The sequence below is a fragment of the Canis lupus genome, chromosome 11 (assembly GCF_011100685.1).
Source record: "Canis lupus familiaris isolate Mischka breed German Shepherd chromosome 11, alternate assembly UU_Cfam_GSD_1.0, whole genome shotgun sequence".
NCBI lineage: Eukaryota > Metazoa > Chordata > Mammalia > Carnivora > Canidae > Canis > Canis lupus.
The window spans coordinates 19694893-19714700 of record NC_049232.1 but is presented as its reverse complement, the minus strand read 5'-3'; the positions used below and the strand labels follow the sequence as shown (position 1 = coordinate 19714700).

The 19808-nt window shown below is 40.6% G+C and overlaps 1 protein-coding gene and 1 long non-coding RNA gene across 8 annotated transcripts in view; one reads left to right on the top strand and one right to left on the bottom strand.

The window, feature by feature from the left end:
- Positions 1-1629: 1629 nt before the first annotated feature.
- On the top strand, positions 1630-9218 carry LOC111098018. Of its 2 annotated transcripts, XR_005366655.1 has the most exons (4): positions 1630-1843; positions 3252-3428; positions 3515-3611; positions 8605-9218. It is a non-coding gene; the product is annotated as an uncharacterized LOC111098018 (long non-coding RNA). The 2 variants fall into 2 exon arrangements; XR_005366654.1 differs by having other exon boundaries at positions 3515-9218.
- Positions 4952-19808, bottom strand: part of CDC42SE2 (CDC42 small effector 2) — a 115783-nt gene continuing 100926 nt past the window's right edge. For 5 of the 6 annotated variants that reach the window (XM_038552094.1, XM_038552091.1, XM_038552095.1 and 2 more), the window contains 3 exons: positions 10291-10392; positions 6738-6847; positions 4952-6344 (listed from right to left, as the gene is read on the bottom strand). In XM_038552094.1, the coding sequence (XP_038408022.1) occupies positions 6749-6847; positions 10291-10392 (201 nt within the window). In that variant the 3' untranslated portion in view covers positions 4952-6344; positions 6738-6748. Of the gene's footprint in view, positions 6422-6737; positions 6848-10290; positions 10393-19808 lie in introns of all 6 variants that reach the window. The other variant, XM_038552092.1, reaches the window with a different exon arrangement.

Sequence of the window (19808 nt, the reverse complement as noted above, 5' to 3'; positions counted from 1 at the left end):
CAATGCACAGGTCTTTGACCACTCTGGTTAAATTTATTCCTAAATATTTAATTTTTTGATGCTATCATAAATGGAACTGTTTTCTTTATTTCCTTTTGGAATGTTAGTATTAGCATATAGAAACATAACTGATTTCTGTGTGCTGATTTTGAACTTGCAGCTTTGTGGAGTTTATGTTGTTTTTTCATTTGTGGAATCTTCAGGACCTTCTACATATCAGATCATGCTGTCTGTGAACAGAGATGATATTACTTCTTCCTTCCTAGTATGGATACCTGCATTTCCTTTGCTTGCCTAACTGCTGTGGCTAGCACTCCTAGTATTTTGTTCAATAGGTGGGAGAAAGTAGGCAACCAAGTCTTGTTCCTGATCTTAGAAGAGCTTTCAGTTTTTCACCAATGAGTATGATATATATTGTATGAGTATGATGTTAAATACTCTCTTTTCTACTAACAGTTTGTTAAAGTTTACCCTTGAACATTGTGGGGCTTAGGGGCGCTGACCAGTCAACCCCCACCCCATGTAGTCAAAAGCCTACATACAACTTTTGACTGCCCAAAAGCTTAACTACTAATAGTCTTTGACTAGAAACCTTACCAACATACGAAGTAAAACTTATTTTGTATAGATATTCTAAACTTTAGTCTTACAATAAAGTAAGCTAGAAAGAAGAAAATGTAATTTCTCTTCCTGGTACTTTTAATAGCATTTATATTTGTCCATGTTCATTTCGCTCACTGAGCATACGTAAGACCTTTGTTTTAAATTCATCAAGTCAAAGGTCTGCATTTTTTAAGGATTGGTTTCTAGTGATGTATTTTGTTCCTTTGAATGAGCCATGTCATTTCTCCCTGTCTTGTGATCTTTTGTTGAGATTGGGGATTTTGTTGAAATTTGAAAATTTGTTGAGATTTGAAAAAGCAGACACCTCTCCCACTTGGAAAACCGGGTTCACACAGGGCCTTCACTAATCAGCCCAACTTAAAGGCTCAGGGTCCTCTCAGATCTCTCCTGGAGGTGCATCTTGCCTGGGACTGCATGTGTGCTTTTGTTCCACCTCACCACATATCAACTGCTGTTAACAGTTTCATTTCCATGAGCGTTTCATTCCTGCCCATTCTCAGAAGACATGAACGTCTGGTCTTTTCTTCTGTGATCTCTTGTCCCCAGACATCCATGGGTCTTCAGATCACCTGCAGTTCAAACCTGCTACTGCATCCATGCCTGCCGTCAGCAGTCTCCCAACTGCCTTCCACATTATGCCACCATTTTCAACGACGTTCTGAGTCAAGGAAGACAAACCAGTCTGCAGCAAGCCAGAAAGTTGCAAGCAAGTTTCATTATTTACCTTGAGTCCTGAGGGAGAAACCAGGATTGGGTGGTTTCCTCACAACTGAGGTGTATGGCATGAGGGTGCGGCAGAGGCCAACTAGAGGTAGGGCGATGCAGGGGTTTGGTGGGTGAGGGGACAGCTTGTTCCTGGTTCTCAGTTGCAGTAGAGCCTGATTCTGAGAGGCTCCTGGCTACCTGTAGCCTTAGCTCCGTTGTGCAGAAGCTGGAGGTGGCTGCAGTTACTTGGGTTTTGTAGCTGCGTACTATGGTCTGAATGTTTGCGTCTTCCCACAGTTCGTGATGAAATCCTGACTCCCAAAGGTATGGCAGTAGGAGGCTGAGGTGATCGGGAGGTGTGTGTGAGTAGAGTGTCACTCATGAAGAGATGCCATGTAAAGACATTCCTAGCCCCTACAGCATCTGAGAAGTCTGCAACTGGAAGAGGACCCTCACTTGACCATGCTGGCACCCTACCCTGATCTTGGACTTCCAGCCTCCGGAACTTTGAGAAGTAAACTTTTATTGTTTATAAGCTATCTAGTCTGGGGTATTGTGTTACAACAGCCCTAGCAAAAACACTATCCAAGCAACAAAAATTAGATATGAGCAAAACCTGCAGAAATTTGTGAAAATTTTTATGTGACAAAATAGATATTAGCAAAAACTAAAAAATCAGTGTTTGGATTTTCTTAAGAGATTTTATTCATTTATTTAACAGAGAGCAACGGCACAAGCAGGGGCAAGGGGCAGAGGGAGATGGAGAAGCAGGTTTCCTGCTGACCCTGGGATCATGACCTGAGCTGAAAGCAGATATTTAACTGACTGAGGCACCCAGGCACCCCAGTGCTTGGAATTTTGAATCTGGGTGGCTTTGCCAAAAGCAGCAACAATCCTTACCTCTTGTCTGCACTAGTTCTCAACAGTGAAACAATGGTGTTTAAAGACACCCAGAACTACAACTAAAATGTCTGCGGACATTGCCCAAGTGTGCTGCTGTGCAGAATGGGGGTGTAATGTTAAGACTTAATGGACTCAAATATTTTAAAGGCCCAGATGTAGAAAGGATGTATAAGGTAGCTGAAAATAATAAATTAAGAAAAAGATGACTAGGTGAAGCTCTGAGGATTTTTCAGTGATTACCTTACTTGCTGTTCCTTTAAAGGAGCAAGACCAAAACAAAAACCCAGAATCCTTTCTGGTCTCCCATAGCAGGCTATCGGTGCATTTATTGATCTAAAGCTTCCACACACATGCGGTTATAAAAGCTCCTGTGAACTGTGGAGTGTGGGTTAGAGTTGGACAGTGTCTGTGATGCCAGGACCACCACCACTCCTCCAGATCAAACATCTGGATCTCCTTATTCTGGTGGTAACTTCCTTCTTTTGAGCATCAAAGGCAGACCAGACAGAAACTGTTAAGATGAGGAGATTGGAGGATGAGGGTATAGGGGTCAAAAGCAGCCCAGAGGCTGTAGCCACCTGGTAGAAAGCATCAAAAACATCACAAAGAAAAAAAAAAAAATCACAAAGATGAAAAGTTAATGTGCTAAAATATAAAGTCAGATCAACGGGAGGTGGTTCAATGGTTTCTTATTAGCCCATGTGGGATGAAGACATGGAGGAAATGTTAACTGGAGGTTAACATTTCACTTGTTTTTGTTTTTTTATTTACTTATTCATGAGAGACACAGAGAGAGAAGCAGGCTCCTCAAGGAGCATTGGGCCTCAAGGCCCAATGAGGGACTCAGTCCTGAGACTCCAGGATCACGCCCTGGGCCAGAGGCAGACACTCAACCACGGAGCCACCCAAGCATCCCTATCACTCACTTTCTTAAGATGCAGGTGTGCTCCAAGCATATTTTAAGCAGAGGATAAATAATTTCCTTCCTGACAGTTTTGTCGATTTTTGCATTTCCACAGGTTTTAGCAAATTCCTGACCATGGCTCTAAAACCATTTTGATAGATTCGTCCTACTTTTTGTGCTTTTCTTATGAACCTTTGAAAACATGCTCAAAATAGGATTCCTGATAAACCACCATCAGTTTCTTCAGATACTTTAATCAGGATGCCTTATTGTTAACTATTTTATCATTGTGGTAAGAACTTCATCTTAACCCAATTTCCTCTTAAAGTCTTGGGCCATGAAATGAAGACAATTTTCTCATTGATTTTTCTTCCTTAGAACAACCTTACTTGGCACATCTCATGATTGAGCCAAACCTAACTGACCTTCTGCACCAGGTCCAATGCAGTGAGGAGTCTCTTATTGGATGTATTTAGTGAGTATAATCTCTGTCCTAAAGCCAGGGCTTCTCAGCTGGCACTTTTGTTGGGGGGTGTGTGTGTGTGTGTGCTGATTCCTACCCCCACCACCCAGATGGCAGTAGCACCCTTTCTGCAGATTGTGACAACCCAAACTGCCTCCAGACATTGGAAGTTTTTCTTAGGGAACAAACCATCAACTGCCCCCTCAAATTGGAAATGGTCCATACCTGCCTAAAAGGGTAGCTCACAGCTTCCTCAGCAGGTTTAATTCCTCTCTTAAAAAGTGAAGGTTTTTGCAGGACAGTAATAACTGAAAGTACAAGAATGCTAGAAAGGTCCTCTGGAGTAAATTCTAGTTGAAATGAAAAAACCACACCAGGATGGAAAGAAAACATTTATTGAATCAAAATCAATACTTTCTTTTAATATCTACAAGCCAACACTGAATGAACACAATGTACAAAAAAAGTATGCTTATATTATAAAAATATGTCAATTTTATCTTCTGGGTGCTGAGCAGAAGTCATTTTAAACAAAATCAAGGCAAACTTGCTCTCTCTAATGAAACTGCTATAATTTAATAACAAAAGTGAAAGCTAATATATACTCACAAAATATTTTAAAGGCCCACTTTAAAGGCGATAATGCTGCATTGGAAATGCTGAACCCAGTCACCATAGTTAACATTTCCGGTCTATACTTATTGGCACCACTTCATGCCTACATCATGGGAAAGCACCTCTGTTACAGAATGCAAATCACTAACAGAATCCATGGCATTGGTTAAACCTTCATTCAGTTTCCCGTGCTAAATGTTTGTTAGCATGTACTTCAGCAAAGTACTAACAATCCTATTTGTTTAGGATTTAATATGAGACACACTGCCCAAGATTTATCCCACTTATGATGTGGGGGAAGCTGCTGCCCTTCACACTCTCTTCAAGCCTCCCTAAAAAATTTGTGTCCAAGGTTAGTATATTAAGATTTTTTGTAATTTTCTTCTTGAATTTATTGGCACCTTCCTTGGTGTGTGGCTACTGTAGGTCAGTTACACACTCAGAGTGTGGCCTCGGAGTTTCCATGGAGGGACACTCTGGTACTCACTGGAGTATTTGGTCCACAGAACAACATATCGATTAGAAAAAATAAAAGTAAAATCATATCATGAGTTCAGGAAAGAGAAGCAGGGCTCCCTGTACTATGAGTTTAAAAGTTCAAAAGAGACTAAAAAGTAGCACTATTGACAAGGCCCAGAAAATCCAATCTGTCTTTTTAAGACCTTGTACAAAGCAGTGTTCCTGGCAGGATACAGAATGACACTGTTACTCAGCAAATTCCAGAATGCAGTATCCACACAGTAAAGTCAACTGCAAAAATGCCTGGTTTTTTTTTTTGTTTTTTGTTTTACTAAGCATAAATGTTTCCTTGACAGGCTCTCTCTTTGGGACTGCCACTTATTAAGCCTCAAATTGCAGAAACCCAAGCACTGAGTAATCCAGCACCCCACTGCACTGGGTAAATTCAAAAGCACTGATGGAGAAATGCTTTCCTGGTTTGCCTTTATAAGCTGGCTATTTATCTAGTTACCCGGTTCATAAGACCCCGGGACTAAGATGCAGAGAAAACAATTACTCTTTATTCAATTACTTATCTAATTTCTTAGCTCTCTACATTTTCACTTAAGTCCCATTTGCTGCATAAAATGTTAATCCTACTAACACCGTTAGGACTGAATCAGACTAATGAACATACATACACTACACCCTCATAGGGAAGGTACTTACAGAAATACACATAATTTGTGAAGAATCAACATTTTGGAGCCTGAGCAAAGGTTTCTCATCACTGTCCTAGAAAAAAAACAGTCTCTCCACAGATTGTTTTCACTGGCAACGATTCAGCGAAGTCACTGTATTGCTCTGGGTTAACTTCCATTGCCCCCACACAGGTCTGACTGTGGAGAAGCCAATGACTCTGCAGGTGGTACTACCGGCCAGGAGTTAACAAACAGATCCCATTGCATTAAAATAAAAACAAGTACAAACAGAATGAGTACACAGTGAGACTGGACAAGGGCATCACCACAACGCTGATATATACCCACACCTGTTCACAGGTCCTTGCTCTCAAAATAAATATACTGAACATTTACAACCAAATGAATGCCTTATGAATGCCAGATTTTGATTCTAAAATAAGCTACAGGTTACCTTTGTGTCTGTGTGTGAAACTGACGCGACTTGGTGCCACAGCTAACCTTTCTCTAACAGTAGCAGCTACCCTCAGCCCACAGCAGCAAAGAAACACTCATTTCTGGCCTCCCGTGGGCTCCCAAAGCAACTTCATAAAGCATGCAGATATCTATTCTCAATGTTTCAAATGAATAAAAATGATCATTGTGCTTGTGGGTGTCATACCTTCCAAAATATACAGAAACAGTAACAAATTAACAATAGCAGGTCCTACCTTACCAACAAACTCATAAGGCAGAGGGTTGGAGATGGAAATAGAAACTTTCAAAATGGGGGGGGGGAGCAAAATAGTGCTAGCATTCACAAAAAAAGATCATGCTAAGATCAGATCCGTAATTGATAAAAATTAAGCCACGATCCAAAGTCCGTGAGTCCAAAGGCATGCATGCCAGCTGAAGGAAATGCAGGGTTCATCTGACAACAGCTTCTTCAGAGCAGAACAAGAACGTCTCACTGGAGGAATCACAACAGGGTGAACAAGATGCCATCACACTTCTTTTTTGTATTTGAAAAGGAATCACAACAACAAAAAATTAAGAGTGAAAAGAGAAAACACAGAAATTCACAATGACCTACAAAACCAAAAGAAAAATTCAAATTATTTTTACACTTAAAATTAGACAACTTTTCTTAGAGATTTATCAGGAATGTAGTGTAAAACATAAAGGTACTTGGCTATACATGGCATCCCCCAAAGTATCAACACTCAAAATAGTAACTTCACTGATGTTTAAAGGACAGTATCCTTCACTGGATGTCTTAAAGCATTTAGTGTTCTTCCTAAGGGAAAGAGCAACCTAAAACTACTATTCCAAGTGCCTATGACCATCACTTGAAACACTTAGTAAACTATTTTTGCCTTTTTCAGACTATGTCCCAGGTACTCACGGGAGGAGGGGCTATCCAGCCTTTGTGTCCACAAGCTGCATCTGCACGCTGGCAGACATCCCACCCCCGTAGCCCCCCTTGGACTGCATCTGGTTCTGGATGGAGCTAACCTAAAACAAGACAAAAACAAAGCAAAGTCAAGAACTAGGGATGATACAACTGATTCTGGTCTCCATGTTTTAGCTAAAGCAGTTTTAAGGAAGATACTTTTTAGAGCAAAAATTTTTTATAGACTTAAATTTCTGACTGCCCTTAGACAATGGTGAAGCTAGTAAAAAAAAAACAACAAAAAACAAAAACAACACTTTTCGGGCCTCAACTTCCTCTCCCCACTTACCTATTTTATAATTCACAATGTACGTGATAACATTTCAAAAACTGAACTACACACATCAACTCAAGTTCTTCATTTACAAACACCTCAAGAGATGATCACCTCAATTACTTAGAATCAAACAAAAAGAATACAAATGAAATTGGACCATCCCAAGATAAATTTTTAAAGTCCCATGTGATACAGCCCTAAAGAATCCAAAGACTTGGATGGTGGTTCAAAATTATTCAGTCATTTTAACTCTGGTTTAAGTATTTATCCTCTCAAATAGTTAATGTGATAATCTCTCCTCCCCTCACCCAAGATGGCTATTTTCTGATGGACTGTATGATACACCGCATCTTCTCTTACTGAGTGGTAACAAAGCCACATGAACTTATGGGCAAGCTGAGAAGTGTCCTTAGTGGATTAACATTATTCCAATCTAAGCCGATACCAATTAGAAGCAGTTTGGAAGCAGACAATCAGGCTAGAATGCTATAAAAAGGAGCAGTGAGGATGTTTTGGAGGTGCCTCCCTAACAGTGAGGAGTCAGAGCACTGGCAATCAGCTCAGTGGGCCTCCTCACCCGCCCAAGGTTCCTCGGAGGGAGAGGGGGGGTTGGTAACAACATCCATTTATCAAATACTGACTATGATGTGTTTTCACTGGTGATCCTGAGTCAGTATGTTTAAACAAAGTAGTTAAGATTTGCCTGTTTTCTAAGCAAGGTAGGTTTAAATATAATAGGAAAAAAAAAAGCAAAAAATAAAATGCATAGCTTCTTTAGATCCAAAAGGGTTTCAGTGAGAAAATCTTAATGTGGAACATATTACTCTAGCGATATCACATGTGTTACAGTCTTATCTATATATACATTACTCAAATGACTACTTCAGGTAAGAGTATTAAAAAAAACACCTGAAATCTATCGGCCTGTTTATTTTCAGTCCTTGTGCCGGGTCTAGAGGCTAGAGGCATAAGCTATCAGTTCAAGTTCATTTCCTATTCCTTTAAGGTAACATGTTTTGTGGCACAACCTTTATTTTACCCAGGTACCAAATAATTTCCTCCCTAACATGTTACCTTTCCTAGGTATTTCAGGCCTATTTATAAAAAGTAACATGTTTGTATTTTCACATCATGCATTCATAATGTCATGCTGATTCTAAGCAAGAACACTGTTTTCCTCCAAAAGTCAGTTGTTCAGTTTCACACTACAGATTTTGGATTTTCTAATAGCTTATTTTTGACTGTGTATATATATATATATATATTTTTTTTTTAACACAATAAGACTATGTTATTAAAAGAGTTATGGGATCCTTTCTGGTAAGAAGTTAGTATGAAAGGTAATCTTGAGAAGCACAGTGTATTTAAGGGAAAAGAGAAACTCTCCTGTTCAGGAATCCAGTGTGGCAGAGCTGTTCCAAACGCATCAAGCCCTGTACCTCATACATGCTGCACAGTTGTTAGGACAGACTAACTTAAGGCAAGCTATTTCTTTGGATAAACAACATTTTTTGGTTTTGTCTCCCTTGCACTATTGCATAGACACAAAGAATTCTCTTACCGAATCAGGCTCATACAAGTTACGTCTATCCACTGATACAACTTTCAGGAAAACTCGGAGATTACGTAATACTGAACCCAACAGAAGTGTGTGAAGAACCAACCTGGTGCTCTGTGTCAGAGGCTGCATGTCACATTACAAACAAAAACTAAAGTTAAGTACAAAAAACCTTTCAGAGACACATTAGGTTCTAATGAGCTAAGACACTTCATTAAAAAACATGTATTCTGTAAGCAGAGAAGGCTGCCTTGGACTCAGCAGGTAGACTGACAGCTGAGGGCCTGTCTTGATCCAGCTCTCTCAGCTAAAGAGACAGACCATGGATGCCCTACAAGAGACCATCCTGAAGTTCTAGCTAAACTGATGGCCACAAGAGTCCCCTACATCAACGACAGTCTCCTTGCGCAAACAAAAAGTCAAAAAAGAATTTTAAAGGAAGTTCTGAAATGTACATAAACAGTATTTAAAAAGTGAAATAAACATGAACTAAAATTTAATTCATCCTATAGAGTTTTAAAATATGAAATGCAGAAGAAGACATTTGTTAAGAAATTAAAATTCAGCATGTATAATAAATTTGAAACCATTCACTCTATTTATATGTATTATAATAACTCCATTAACGAAAGTCACAGGTTCCCATTTGGTCTTTTCATTTCATGCTGATCCGGGAAACAAAGCTACTGAATTGTATTTTGACAGCAACCTGACACCTCTTAAATTTCCACAAAAGCAGTTGAACAACAAAGTACTTTTCCTACAGATTTAAAACAAACAAGCTGTTTCCTTTCCAGGAAGCTACAAATGTTATTCGTTTGCTTGCCTAGTAACTGATGTGACCAACTTCTTTGCTGTATCCAGGATATCCATCTACCTATTTTAAAAGTCTCTGTTCTCTTGTTAAATCTTTCGTTCTGTATTCATACAAGTCTAATTGACTTTCTGATTCTGAACGCTTTAGAGATCATTTAGACACATCTGTTTACTTTAGATTTGGGGTTAAGAGGCTCTCGATACTTAATGGCTTATTTACTTTAGGACAAAAATGAAGCAGAGCCCTGACACAAACCCTCATTGGGCAATGCTTCTATTAGAGAGCACTATATTGTCTTAGATGAAAATTAAGGAATAAGTGAGTTCAAGTGAGTAAATCTAAAGTCTGTTGTGAAATTCATGAAAATCTCTAGAATAAAGACTGCAAATACGCACAAAGTATAATCCTCTGCCTAGTACTCAAGTATTCACATTAGTTATGAATAAATCACAAACATTCTGGTATCAAGAAAAAGCTAGTATTTTACAAGGTAAATGCAATAAACATGTTCACAGAAGGTAACTTAATCAAGAGAAAAGAAATTAAATATTACTAAAAGGCTAACATCCCCCCATTCCTCTGCTAGGAGGCAGGAGAGCCAAAGGGCTATTAACTTTCATTCTAAACTCATCTCCTTTTAAGTATTTTTTCAGGACAAAGAAATACATGCATACTTTGGCAAGTTAAGGAGAGATTAATTTTTCATTGTCATTTTCTTCTATGCTCATGTTCTGTACTTACATTCAGTTCCTACAAACTCACTGAGCATTGTATAATCATTAAGAATGGGTGTACATATAATACAGGTGACACAAGTCTACACCCCATCTGCACCTCCCATAAACACACTTACTGAATTCATTCCACTGAACAGGTCTCCCGATCCTACATGAGCCGTGTGCACAAAATTTGTTGGCTCTCCAATCATGCTTCGGTCAATCCGCCGGCGCCTTTTCTAAATTACAGGGAAGAATGTGTTGAGAAAAGATTTTATTAGCAGCATATTGATTCTGATGGATTTATATGGTATGGGTAAATGATTTTAATAACCGTAATACAATTTCCCCCAGGACATCAGGATCCCAACATCTTGGACTACCACAGTTACCTCAAGAGACATAGACACACACACACAAAATGACTGGCAAAGCAAAACAAATAGTTCATTATGTAAAACTTAAAGTAGATTATCTGGCCTAGCTTCGGCCACTGCCTTATTTGTGTAATAACCATTTAGGTTTTATTGTTTTAAAAGAAATAAGGCAAATGCGACTTTATCACCAGTCACTCTTATTGTTAGCAAAGAAGATACAGGGTGATTTGAGTACAACACTGATTTTAACATTACTTTCTAGCTTTCATCATTAACAAACCGACATTATTTTGATAGTTATTACTTAGATTACACCCCACAACCTTCCACACTGGAATCAACCAGGTGGTCTGTTTGGAGATGTGGTCCCAGTTCATTCACTTTTTTGGTCTGAGCTGGCTGGGAATGAAACCCTATCTAAACTCAGCCTACTACACCGGGGTTTACGGACTCCTAATCCCCGACAACCACCTCTTACAGGGTACAGAATCCTGTGTCACAGTAACTTCTGCTACTAGCTATGTTCCTTGCCTGACCAATATGCCCATTCACATCATTAGAGGGATTTCCTTACCCTGTTTCACTGATCATGAGATCCTGCCAGAGACAAAGGTTATCTTAAATCAGTCCCAAGTTTCCCATGATCACTTAGATGCTATGATCTCACTGCAATGGGACACTGCACAGCTGACTCAGTGTCCTAACGCCAGTGCTGCTTTTAACAATATACTCCAGATATTACACCATTTATCTACTGAAATGTTGGTGTCATCCTGATAAATCCTAAAAACTCAGCAAGACAGACCCAAATGACAGCACCTCAGGATTAAAACATGACTTTCTACAAAGCCACAAAAATGGAGAGTTCATACATTAATTTTAGGAGCCAGTATACATTGTTCTACTGTCCTCTAGCTTTTATGGCTGCACTTTAGAATTCCAGAAAAAGCCCCAGTTTTTCCTTACAAATATTTGTATTCATCCTCACAGTTCAACGGTGACACTGGACTATCTCCCAGTTCACTGGTTTCTCCATCCAGTGCTCTGTATGGTAGGTGGTGGTCCTTGTCTATCTGAACACAGGTTTTACTGGTTTTACTGTATCTTGGAGAAGTTTTCTTCTAGGATGATTTTTTTTTTTTTTAAGGATGATTTTTTTTTAAGATTTTTTTTTATTCATTTGTGAGAGATGCAGAGAGATAGAGAGGGAGAGAGAGACAGAGAGACAAGCAGAGGGAGAAGCAGGCTCCCCACAGGGAGCCCAACATGGGACTCGATCCCTGGGTCTCCAGGATCACGGCCAGAGCCAAAGGCAGGCACTCAACCGTTCAGCCACCCAGGTGTCTCGTATGATGATTTTATGATGCTCCTTGTGTTCCTTTCTGCAATTTCTGTTTCGTCAGGTCAACAGTGGATTGTATTTGTGTGTGAGAAAGTGGGTGTGTATAATCTTCCCATTTTCTTGTATTTTCACTCATTTTTATTTCTCTTTGTAGTTTTGCTGCATTGAAAAGTAACTTTACTTGATCCTCTTCCAGAATCCACAATTTTTTTCTTGCAGACCAAGACAGTAAATAGGCCACTGAGTTTGTTATAGCTTCAACTCCACTGTCCTTGCAGCATCGAAGTGGCTACAGACAAAGCATAAAGGGTAGCTCCGTTCCAGTGCACATTTACTCACAGAAACAGGGAGCAGGCTAGATTTGGCCCACAAGTAGTAGTTTGGAGACCCCAGTTCAAGAACAGTTATTTTTTTCAGTAATAGCTATATTGTATTATTTTTCAGTTATGATTATTTCTTCACAAGCTCTATGTTATGAGATGACACTGCAGTGTTTTTCATTTTCCCTTTTAAAATGCTTGACTGTATGAATTACAGTCTCTAACACTAGGAGCAAAATCTCATTTACTTCGAGCCTCCCCCCCTTTTAATTTTATTTATTCAAGAGAGACAGAGAAAGAGAGAGAGAGGCAGAGACTCAGGCAAAAGGGAGAAGCAGGCTCCATGTAGGGAGCCTGACAGACTCGATCCCGAGTCTCCAGGATCACGCCCTGGGCCAAAGGCAGGCGCCAAACCGCTGAGCCACCCAGGGATCCCCTCAAGCCCCCTTTTGATAAGAAATTCAGTCATTCTTTTGGGGCCCTGCTCCCTAGTATTATAGAAAAATCTTCAGGTTAAGAAAGTATCCGAAAACTAAGGGAGGATCTAGATTCTTGGTCAATGTTCTTCAATTTTTCTATTTGTCAGCACAAAGCACTGATGTCCTGCTACATTTTCCTGTATGTCACTACTTCAGGTGCCCTGAAAGTACCTCAGAGTCCATGCCTCTCACCACACACTTGACACCCATAGGATCCTTTGATCGGGGAGGCCTATCCCAGCAATGCACTGGTCCCTCCCATCCGCTATTCAATCTATTGCCCCAGACTCTCACTTTATCTCTTTCTACCTAGTCTATTCAACGTACTTCCCCTCATACTATTCTCTTCTGGAATCATACAGCATAAATGGAGCCTTAAGAAGTAAAGCCACCTTCTCTTTTCTATGATTAAGGTAAAGAAAGAAGATGCTAATAGTAGTTTTGTGACTTTTTTTCTTCTTGGCTATACTGTTACATTCTATTGAATCTGCTTTGTTAGAAAGCTGTTTGTCCAGGCACATCCAAATGTATTTTCACCAATCAGAAGAATTTTCTCAATACCTGGGCAGAACAAATTGTTGGGGTTTCTTCCCCAGTAAGCCCTTTGATGGAGAGGTGGATAGACTTCGAGCTTCTTGGCACTCTCCACCAGCAGGAGAGGGTGGATGGCTCCAGTTGAGGAGAAAAGGATAGCAGTTCAGTTCCATGGGATAATGGCATCTGCAGACCTACTGACTTGTCCCTCTTAGAGCCTGGTGCAGTTTACTGGCAGGTGCAACAACAACTGATGGCAAAGGGTGCCAGGTGGCTCAGCTGGAGGGCCCTCTCAAGCAGGTTAAGGGATGGGCATATTTCAGTGAGTAACCTCTACTCCCAGGACACTGGGAGTCTTGTCCATCCTTTGCCCTGCGAATTCACAGGAACAACTTTTCAAGTTCCATCATCATTTCTTCTGGAAGGGTGTGTTCAGGGCTTAGCAGAAGGCTACACTTGGCCCATGTCTCCACACTGATTTATTCTAACAACTGAATGACTGAAGGAAGATGCTGGGAAAACAGTCACAATGGGGCACTCAGGCCACCACACAACTCCCCAGAAAGGTTTCTTGAAAGGAATAGATCAGCTTATGAATCAAATTCAAATACCATAACAGTCTGGGTACTGAGGGAGGATGTTCAACAGAGACTACTCTCATATTGAAAAGCAAAGGACAGATAACTATAAATCTGATTATAGTGAATACTTTTTAACTTCAACTTTACTGAGTTGGGAGTCAGGCTTTTCCTTTCACTTTGAAAGATTTCTTCAAGCCATTAATTTGACATTGATTTAAGGTATAGAGGTTGAAGCCTTCAGTCCTTCCTTCCCTAATGATATGACACATTAGGGTTGTTTTTAAGATTTATTTAAGAGCACGAATGGGGGGCGGGGTAGGGTACAGAGAGAGGGAGAAGCAGACTCCCTGCTGACCAGGGAGCCCAATGTAGGGCTCGATCCCAGGACCCCGGATCATGACCTCAGGCGAAGTTAGCTGCTTAACTGACTGAGTCACTTGGGTGACCCATGACAGGTTGATTTTAAAGGCCAGTCCATAACTAAGGCTGGCAGGTAGGCTGGAGGAGCCAAAGGAGAAGTCATTACAATAATGTTGGTGGGAAAAGATTACTTGGATTTAGCTAACAGCAGCTGAAGTGGAAAGAACTAGATAGATCCAAGTTTTCCACAGATAAAAGAGCATTTGGTTGTTTGAGTGGATTTGAGAAGGGAACCACAGAACTTATGAAAGATGCACAGATTTCCCATCTGAGAAGAATGTACACAATTTGCAGGGTCAGGTAATAGTGGAAGAAGGCCAGAAAGAGTTCAGGAAGAAGATGAAAGAGTTTAAGACCCACTAAATTTGAGTTATGTGTGAGACATCCAGGTGAAGTTAACAGGAGGGCAAGTTGGATACATGGATACAGGACTCTGACTCAGGCTAACAAACTAGATGAAAGAAATCAAGTCCCACCAGCATAATAAAGAGAATGAGAATGCAGAGGGGAAGCTGAAAGTTGAATGTTGGGTGGAGAACAATAAGCCGTAAGGAAGTTAAAAAGAACATGTCTGAAAGGAAGGAGGAAAATCAGGTGTGTCCTCTTCAAGATGTCATGTAGGCATTAAGCAGACACAGTTGAAAGCTGGGGAGAGGTCAGGTAAAGGCTGAAAGCAGGGGTGGCTGTGGAGGGCTTCTGAGGGGCCAGGCTAATGTGTAAGAGACAGGAAATGGAGCACTGAACACAAACACCTGGACAAAGTGGCCGTCTGGACAAGAAAGAATGGGCTGAGCTGAAAGAAGAGGAAAAGAGGACTGAATTTTCCCCTTTAGGATGAGAAACATTTCATTTATGCTTAATATTTGGTAAGATCCAGTGAAAGAGACTGAAAGTAGAAAAAAATCATCAACGTTGTAATGTTCCAGGGAAGGTAGGAAGGATAGATCCAGACACAGGCGGAGATGTTCTTTGGGTTTATATTATAACATTATAAATCAAAAACCTAGATGCTGGGATGCCTGGGTGGCTCAGCAGTTGAGCACCTGCCCTCGGCCCAGGGAGTGATCCTAGAGTCCCAGGATCGAGTCCCACATCGGGCTCCCTGCATGGCGCCTGCTTCTCCCTCTGCCTGTGTCTCTGCCTCTCTGTGTCTCTCATGAACAAATAAAATCTTAAAAAAAAAAAAAAAAAAAAAAAAAAAAAAAAAACCTAGATGCTAAGTGTAATTACATATTTCAAACTACAGAAATGTACTATTTTTCAGTCACTACAGACACTTAAAGAATAGGATACTTCTGTGGTGTGCTGTATTAATACAAGACAGAGACAAGATTTAAATCATGGGCAAACAAGGGGAATTCCAGAATTGGGCCTCAGCAAAGAAAAACAGGAAATGGTGCACTCACTCTGATGCATATTAGCTGTTGTCAGTAGCAGAGTCATCGTTTTTCCTGGAAACATACTTTATTCTTTATAGGGTACTCTATTAAGAATGTCAACTTTCTGAATAATTCTTGCCATCCTTGAAATACTGTTATTCTGCATAAGGTCAAGATTATAGTTGCATTAGGGAGGAGATTAGGGAAAATGTCTCTTCATATTTACTCAATGACAATGCTTCATTATAGCAGTTTAAACTTAGAGATAGATACTGAAATATATATATTTTTTAGATTTCAATTTTAAGTAATCTCTAGACCCAACATGGGGCTCAAACTCATGACCTGGAAATCAAGTCAAGTGCTCTACCAAAGTATCCTGTACTAAAGTATTTTGGGATGAAATGGGATATCCAGAATTTACTTTAAATTCTCCAACTGAGGGCAGCCCCAGTGGTGCAGCAGTTTAGCGCCGCCTGCAGCCCAGGGCATGATCCTGGAGATCCTGGATTGAGTCCCACGTCAGGCTCTCTGTATGATGCCTGCTTCTCCCTCTGCCTGTGTCTCTGCCTCTCCCTCTCTCTGTCTCTATGAATAAATAAATAAAATCTTTAAAAATAAATAAATAAATTCTCCAACTGAGAGGGGAAGGAGTCACAGGTGAACAGGATGCCCCTCCACGCCCCCCATGGACAACTTCTGAAGCTGAGTGATACATACATGGGAGAGGGGGTTCTCTTTCCTCTACTTCTGTGTATTTGATAATTTTCCTAATAAGTTTTTCACAAGATTGAGTTTTCTCCTACTCTTACAACTTTACACAGAAAGTTAATTATTGCTTAGTATTAAAACGATGACATACAAATGATCAACACTTAATTTCTTTTCTGATTTCCACCAGAACCTAGTTTGTCTTCATTCTTTCTGATACAATTCTAAAATTATTTCCAGTCTTGTATTCCTCCCAAAAGTATTAGAAGATATATTTTAAGTTTTTGAAAACTATACTGCAGAGCCACCATATAATATTTGGCTAGCAGCTACATCAATTTAGTTTGTGCCATTCATCTGTATCATTCGCACACTCCCATCACATGTTCCTTCTTTGAAACTAAAATTACACCTGAAAAACAAAAACGGCTTAAGCAGTAAGGCCCAGTGGCAAGGTGTTCAGTGTACTCAGAGCTTCCATGGGATTTCTCTGCCCTTTCCTCATCTCTGCCCTCCTGCAGTCTCAGTCTCAGGCTGGTAGCCAACAGTGTTGCAGCAAGTCTAAGGCCTTATGTGTTTAATGACATACAGAAAAACGGCACTTTATTTAAAAAAAAGATGGGGAGGGGCAAATTTCCCGAGGTCTCCACAAAACTTCCTCTGGCATCTGAGTTCTATACCCTGTCTTAGACCAATTCCTCTCATCCAGAATGTCTTCCTTGAGCGAAACTCTTGGACCCAATCACTGCTGAAGGACAGCCATTTCCCATGAGCAGCACAGACCTAACGAGGGATCGCCAGGAGCAGGGAGTCAGCTGCTCCAATGATGCTCCTACACAACACAGCAGGGGGAGAACGGATGCTGTGGTTTTAATAATAATATCCACCTAGGCATCTGTTACAAAACTTCAAAGTGGTCAAATATTTATTTCATAAAACCTGGAAAAGCACCCAAGTGGCTCAGTCCATTAAGGGTAGCACTTTTGGTATCAGTGCAGGTCGAGAGATGGAGCCCCATGATAGACTGCAATCTCAGTGGGGAGTCTGCTTGAGATTCTTTCCCTCTGTCCCTCTCCATGTATGCACACATGCACGCACATACACACTCAAATAAATCTCAAAAAAATAAAAACAGCCCTGGAATATACAACCTAGAGAAAGCATTATTCTGAGATAATTCTTTCAACAGATTCCACTTCTCTGGTTTCTCATCTCTTTAATCTACTACTTCCATCTCCCTGCTACTGTTTATCTTGTGTAAGCTGACATTCTTCAGAATATTCTCCATCTCCTTTATTCCCTCTCAAACGTCCTCATCTTACTATGGCCATGCTGATGATCAGTGAGCCTATTTTCTACTTTTGTGGGCTTAAGACTATACATTTGACTGCTAACTGAAAATCCAGAGGACACACAAGTTTCCGGAGTCCAACACTGAACACATAACCTTCTTTGTGAAGCCCATCTCTCCTCTTCAGTCCCTGTTGGGTAAACATTTCTGCCAGGATTTCCAGCCAGGTTTGAAGGCTGTCCTTCGCTCACTGCTCCTTCTCCATGATCACATCCAATTAGCAAAAAATCCTGTGGAGTCAGCCCATTTCCTCTCTCCATCCCCACATCAGTGTCACAGCCTTATTTCAGGTCCCTAAGCCTCTCACCTCCATCACTGCAGGAGAGCCTCACTCATTTGGTTCCAACTTTACATCCCTCTTCCTCCTTCCAATATATAACTTTCTCCAATACAACACTGATCGTGTTACCATTTTAAATCTCTCACCTGCTTCCCAAAACTTCCAACATAAATTCAAAACTCCACAGCTTATGGAAATCCTGTTTTTCTCTCGGACTTCATCTCTAACTACATTCCTTCATGCATTCTAAGCTTTCATCTGCTATTTCAAGTTCCCTACAGACACTATGCTCTTCTAGAACCCTGCCTGGAACAATCTTTCCTATCACTCCTTAATTTCACTATCTCAGGCCTGCCTCCTTTACACCGTTGAGTCTGGGGTTACTCCCATTCGGTATTCCCAGACTGCCTTATGATTCACCTACCAAAGTAAAATTTATACCTCATACTGAATTTTTTTTTTTTTTTTTTTTTTTTTTTTTATGATAGTCACAGAGAGAGAGAGAGAGAGGCAGAGACACAGGCAGAGGGAGAAGCAGGCTCCATGCACCGGGAGCCCGACGTGGGACTCGATCCCGGGTCTCCAGGATCGCGCCCTGGGCCAAAGGCAGGCGCCAAACCGCTGCGCCACCCAGGGATCCCCTCACACTGAATTTAAATGATCCCCTGGATGGTGGATGTGCTCCTATGCAGGCAGGCATATAAAATGTGAATCCACAAAGGCCAGCACCACACACGGTGTACAGCGTTTATCAATAAACTTTTCTAAATTAATTTATGAAGTAATCGTATTAATAGGGTGGAGCCCAACACAGGACTTGAACTCATGACCCTGAGGGTCAAGACCTGAGCTAAGATCAAGAGCTGGACACTTAACTGACTGACGCACCCAGATGCTTCAACAATTCAACTTTAAGGCATAATTTTTCAAACACATTTCTGCAGCAGTATAAATACTCTCCCCTCAAAAATTAAATACTCCAACTCCCTCACATTTCTTGAGTATTAACTGAGTTTAGCTTCTAGAAAAATAGTGATAACTCAATCACTTAAAAGTTAAAACTTCCTCCAGGACTACTGTTTGGGCAATTTAGTGTGCAAATACATGCAACTGAGGAGCAATTTAGGGTCAGGGTCCATAGGTAACAGGAGGCTTTAGGTAAGAGTAGAGGCAGGTACTTCTAGAAATGGACACAGTGAACAGAAAATGATGTGCCAGGGCACCTGGCTGATTCAAAGAGCATATGACTTGATCTTGGAGTTCTGAGTTTGGACCCCATGTTCAGTGTCAAGATTACCAAAAAAAACAAAAACAAAAACAAACGTGCCTGTCATCTGCGGCAGTGAAAAAAGCTGGTTCCTTCAGGCTAGAAGATAGTAATCACACCAATGCAGCCTAAGCAAAAGAAGTGAAAATGAAAGATATGCTATTGACTTAACTTGGTGACTTAGACAAAGTATATCCCCCACCTATGTATTTTATCAAATAAACCCATGATTCCCAGCAGAAATCCAAGGGCGCCACACAGTATTTTCAATATGAGGGAAACAAAGGGATACTCAACTTATGTATGATACTGTGTGAACTAGTAAATCAAGATAATTTAAAATTTCAACATTATGAAAGAAAACTTCGGCTACCTCCACTGTGACTTCAGTGTGTATTTTCTGATTAAGTTCTTTGTTCCAGCTTATCTCTTAACTCAAGCAAAAGACCCTGCAGGAAGGCAAAATACTCCCTCAAGCAGTAAGGACTACCCTGAGCAGACACACTGCCCACGTGACTGACTCCAAGACCATGATCGACTGGACTGTCACTGCCCACAGCACGCACTCAATAACCCCTGTCCCACGTTTTCCTTATACAAACCTACAAGTATTT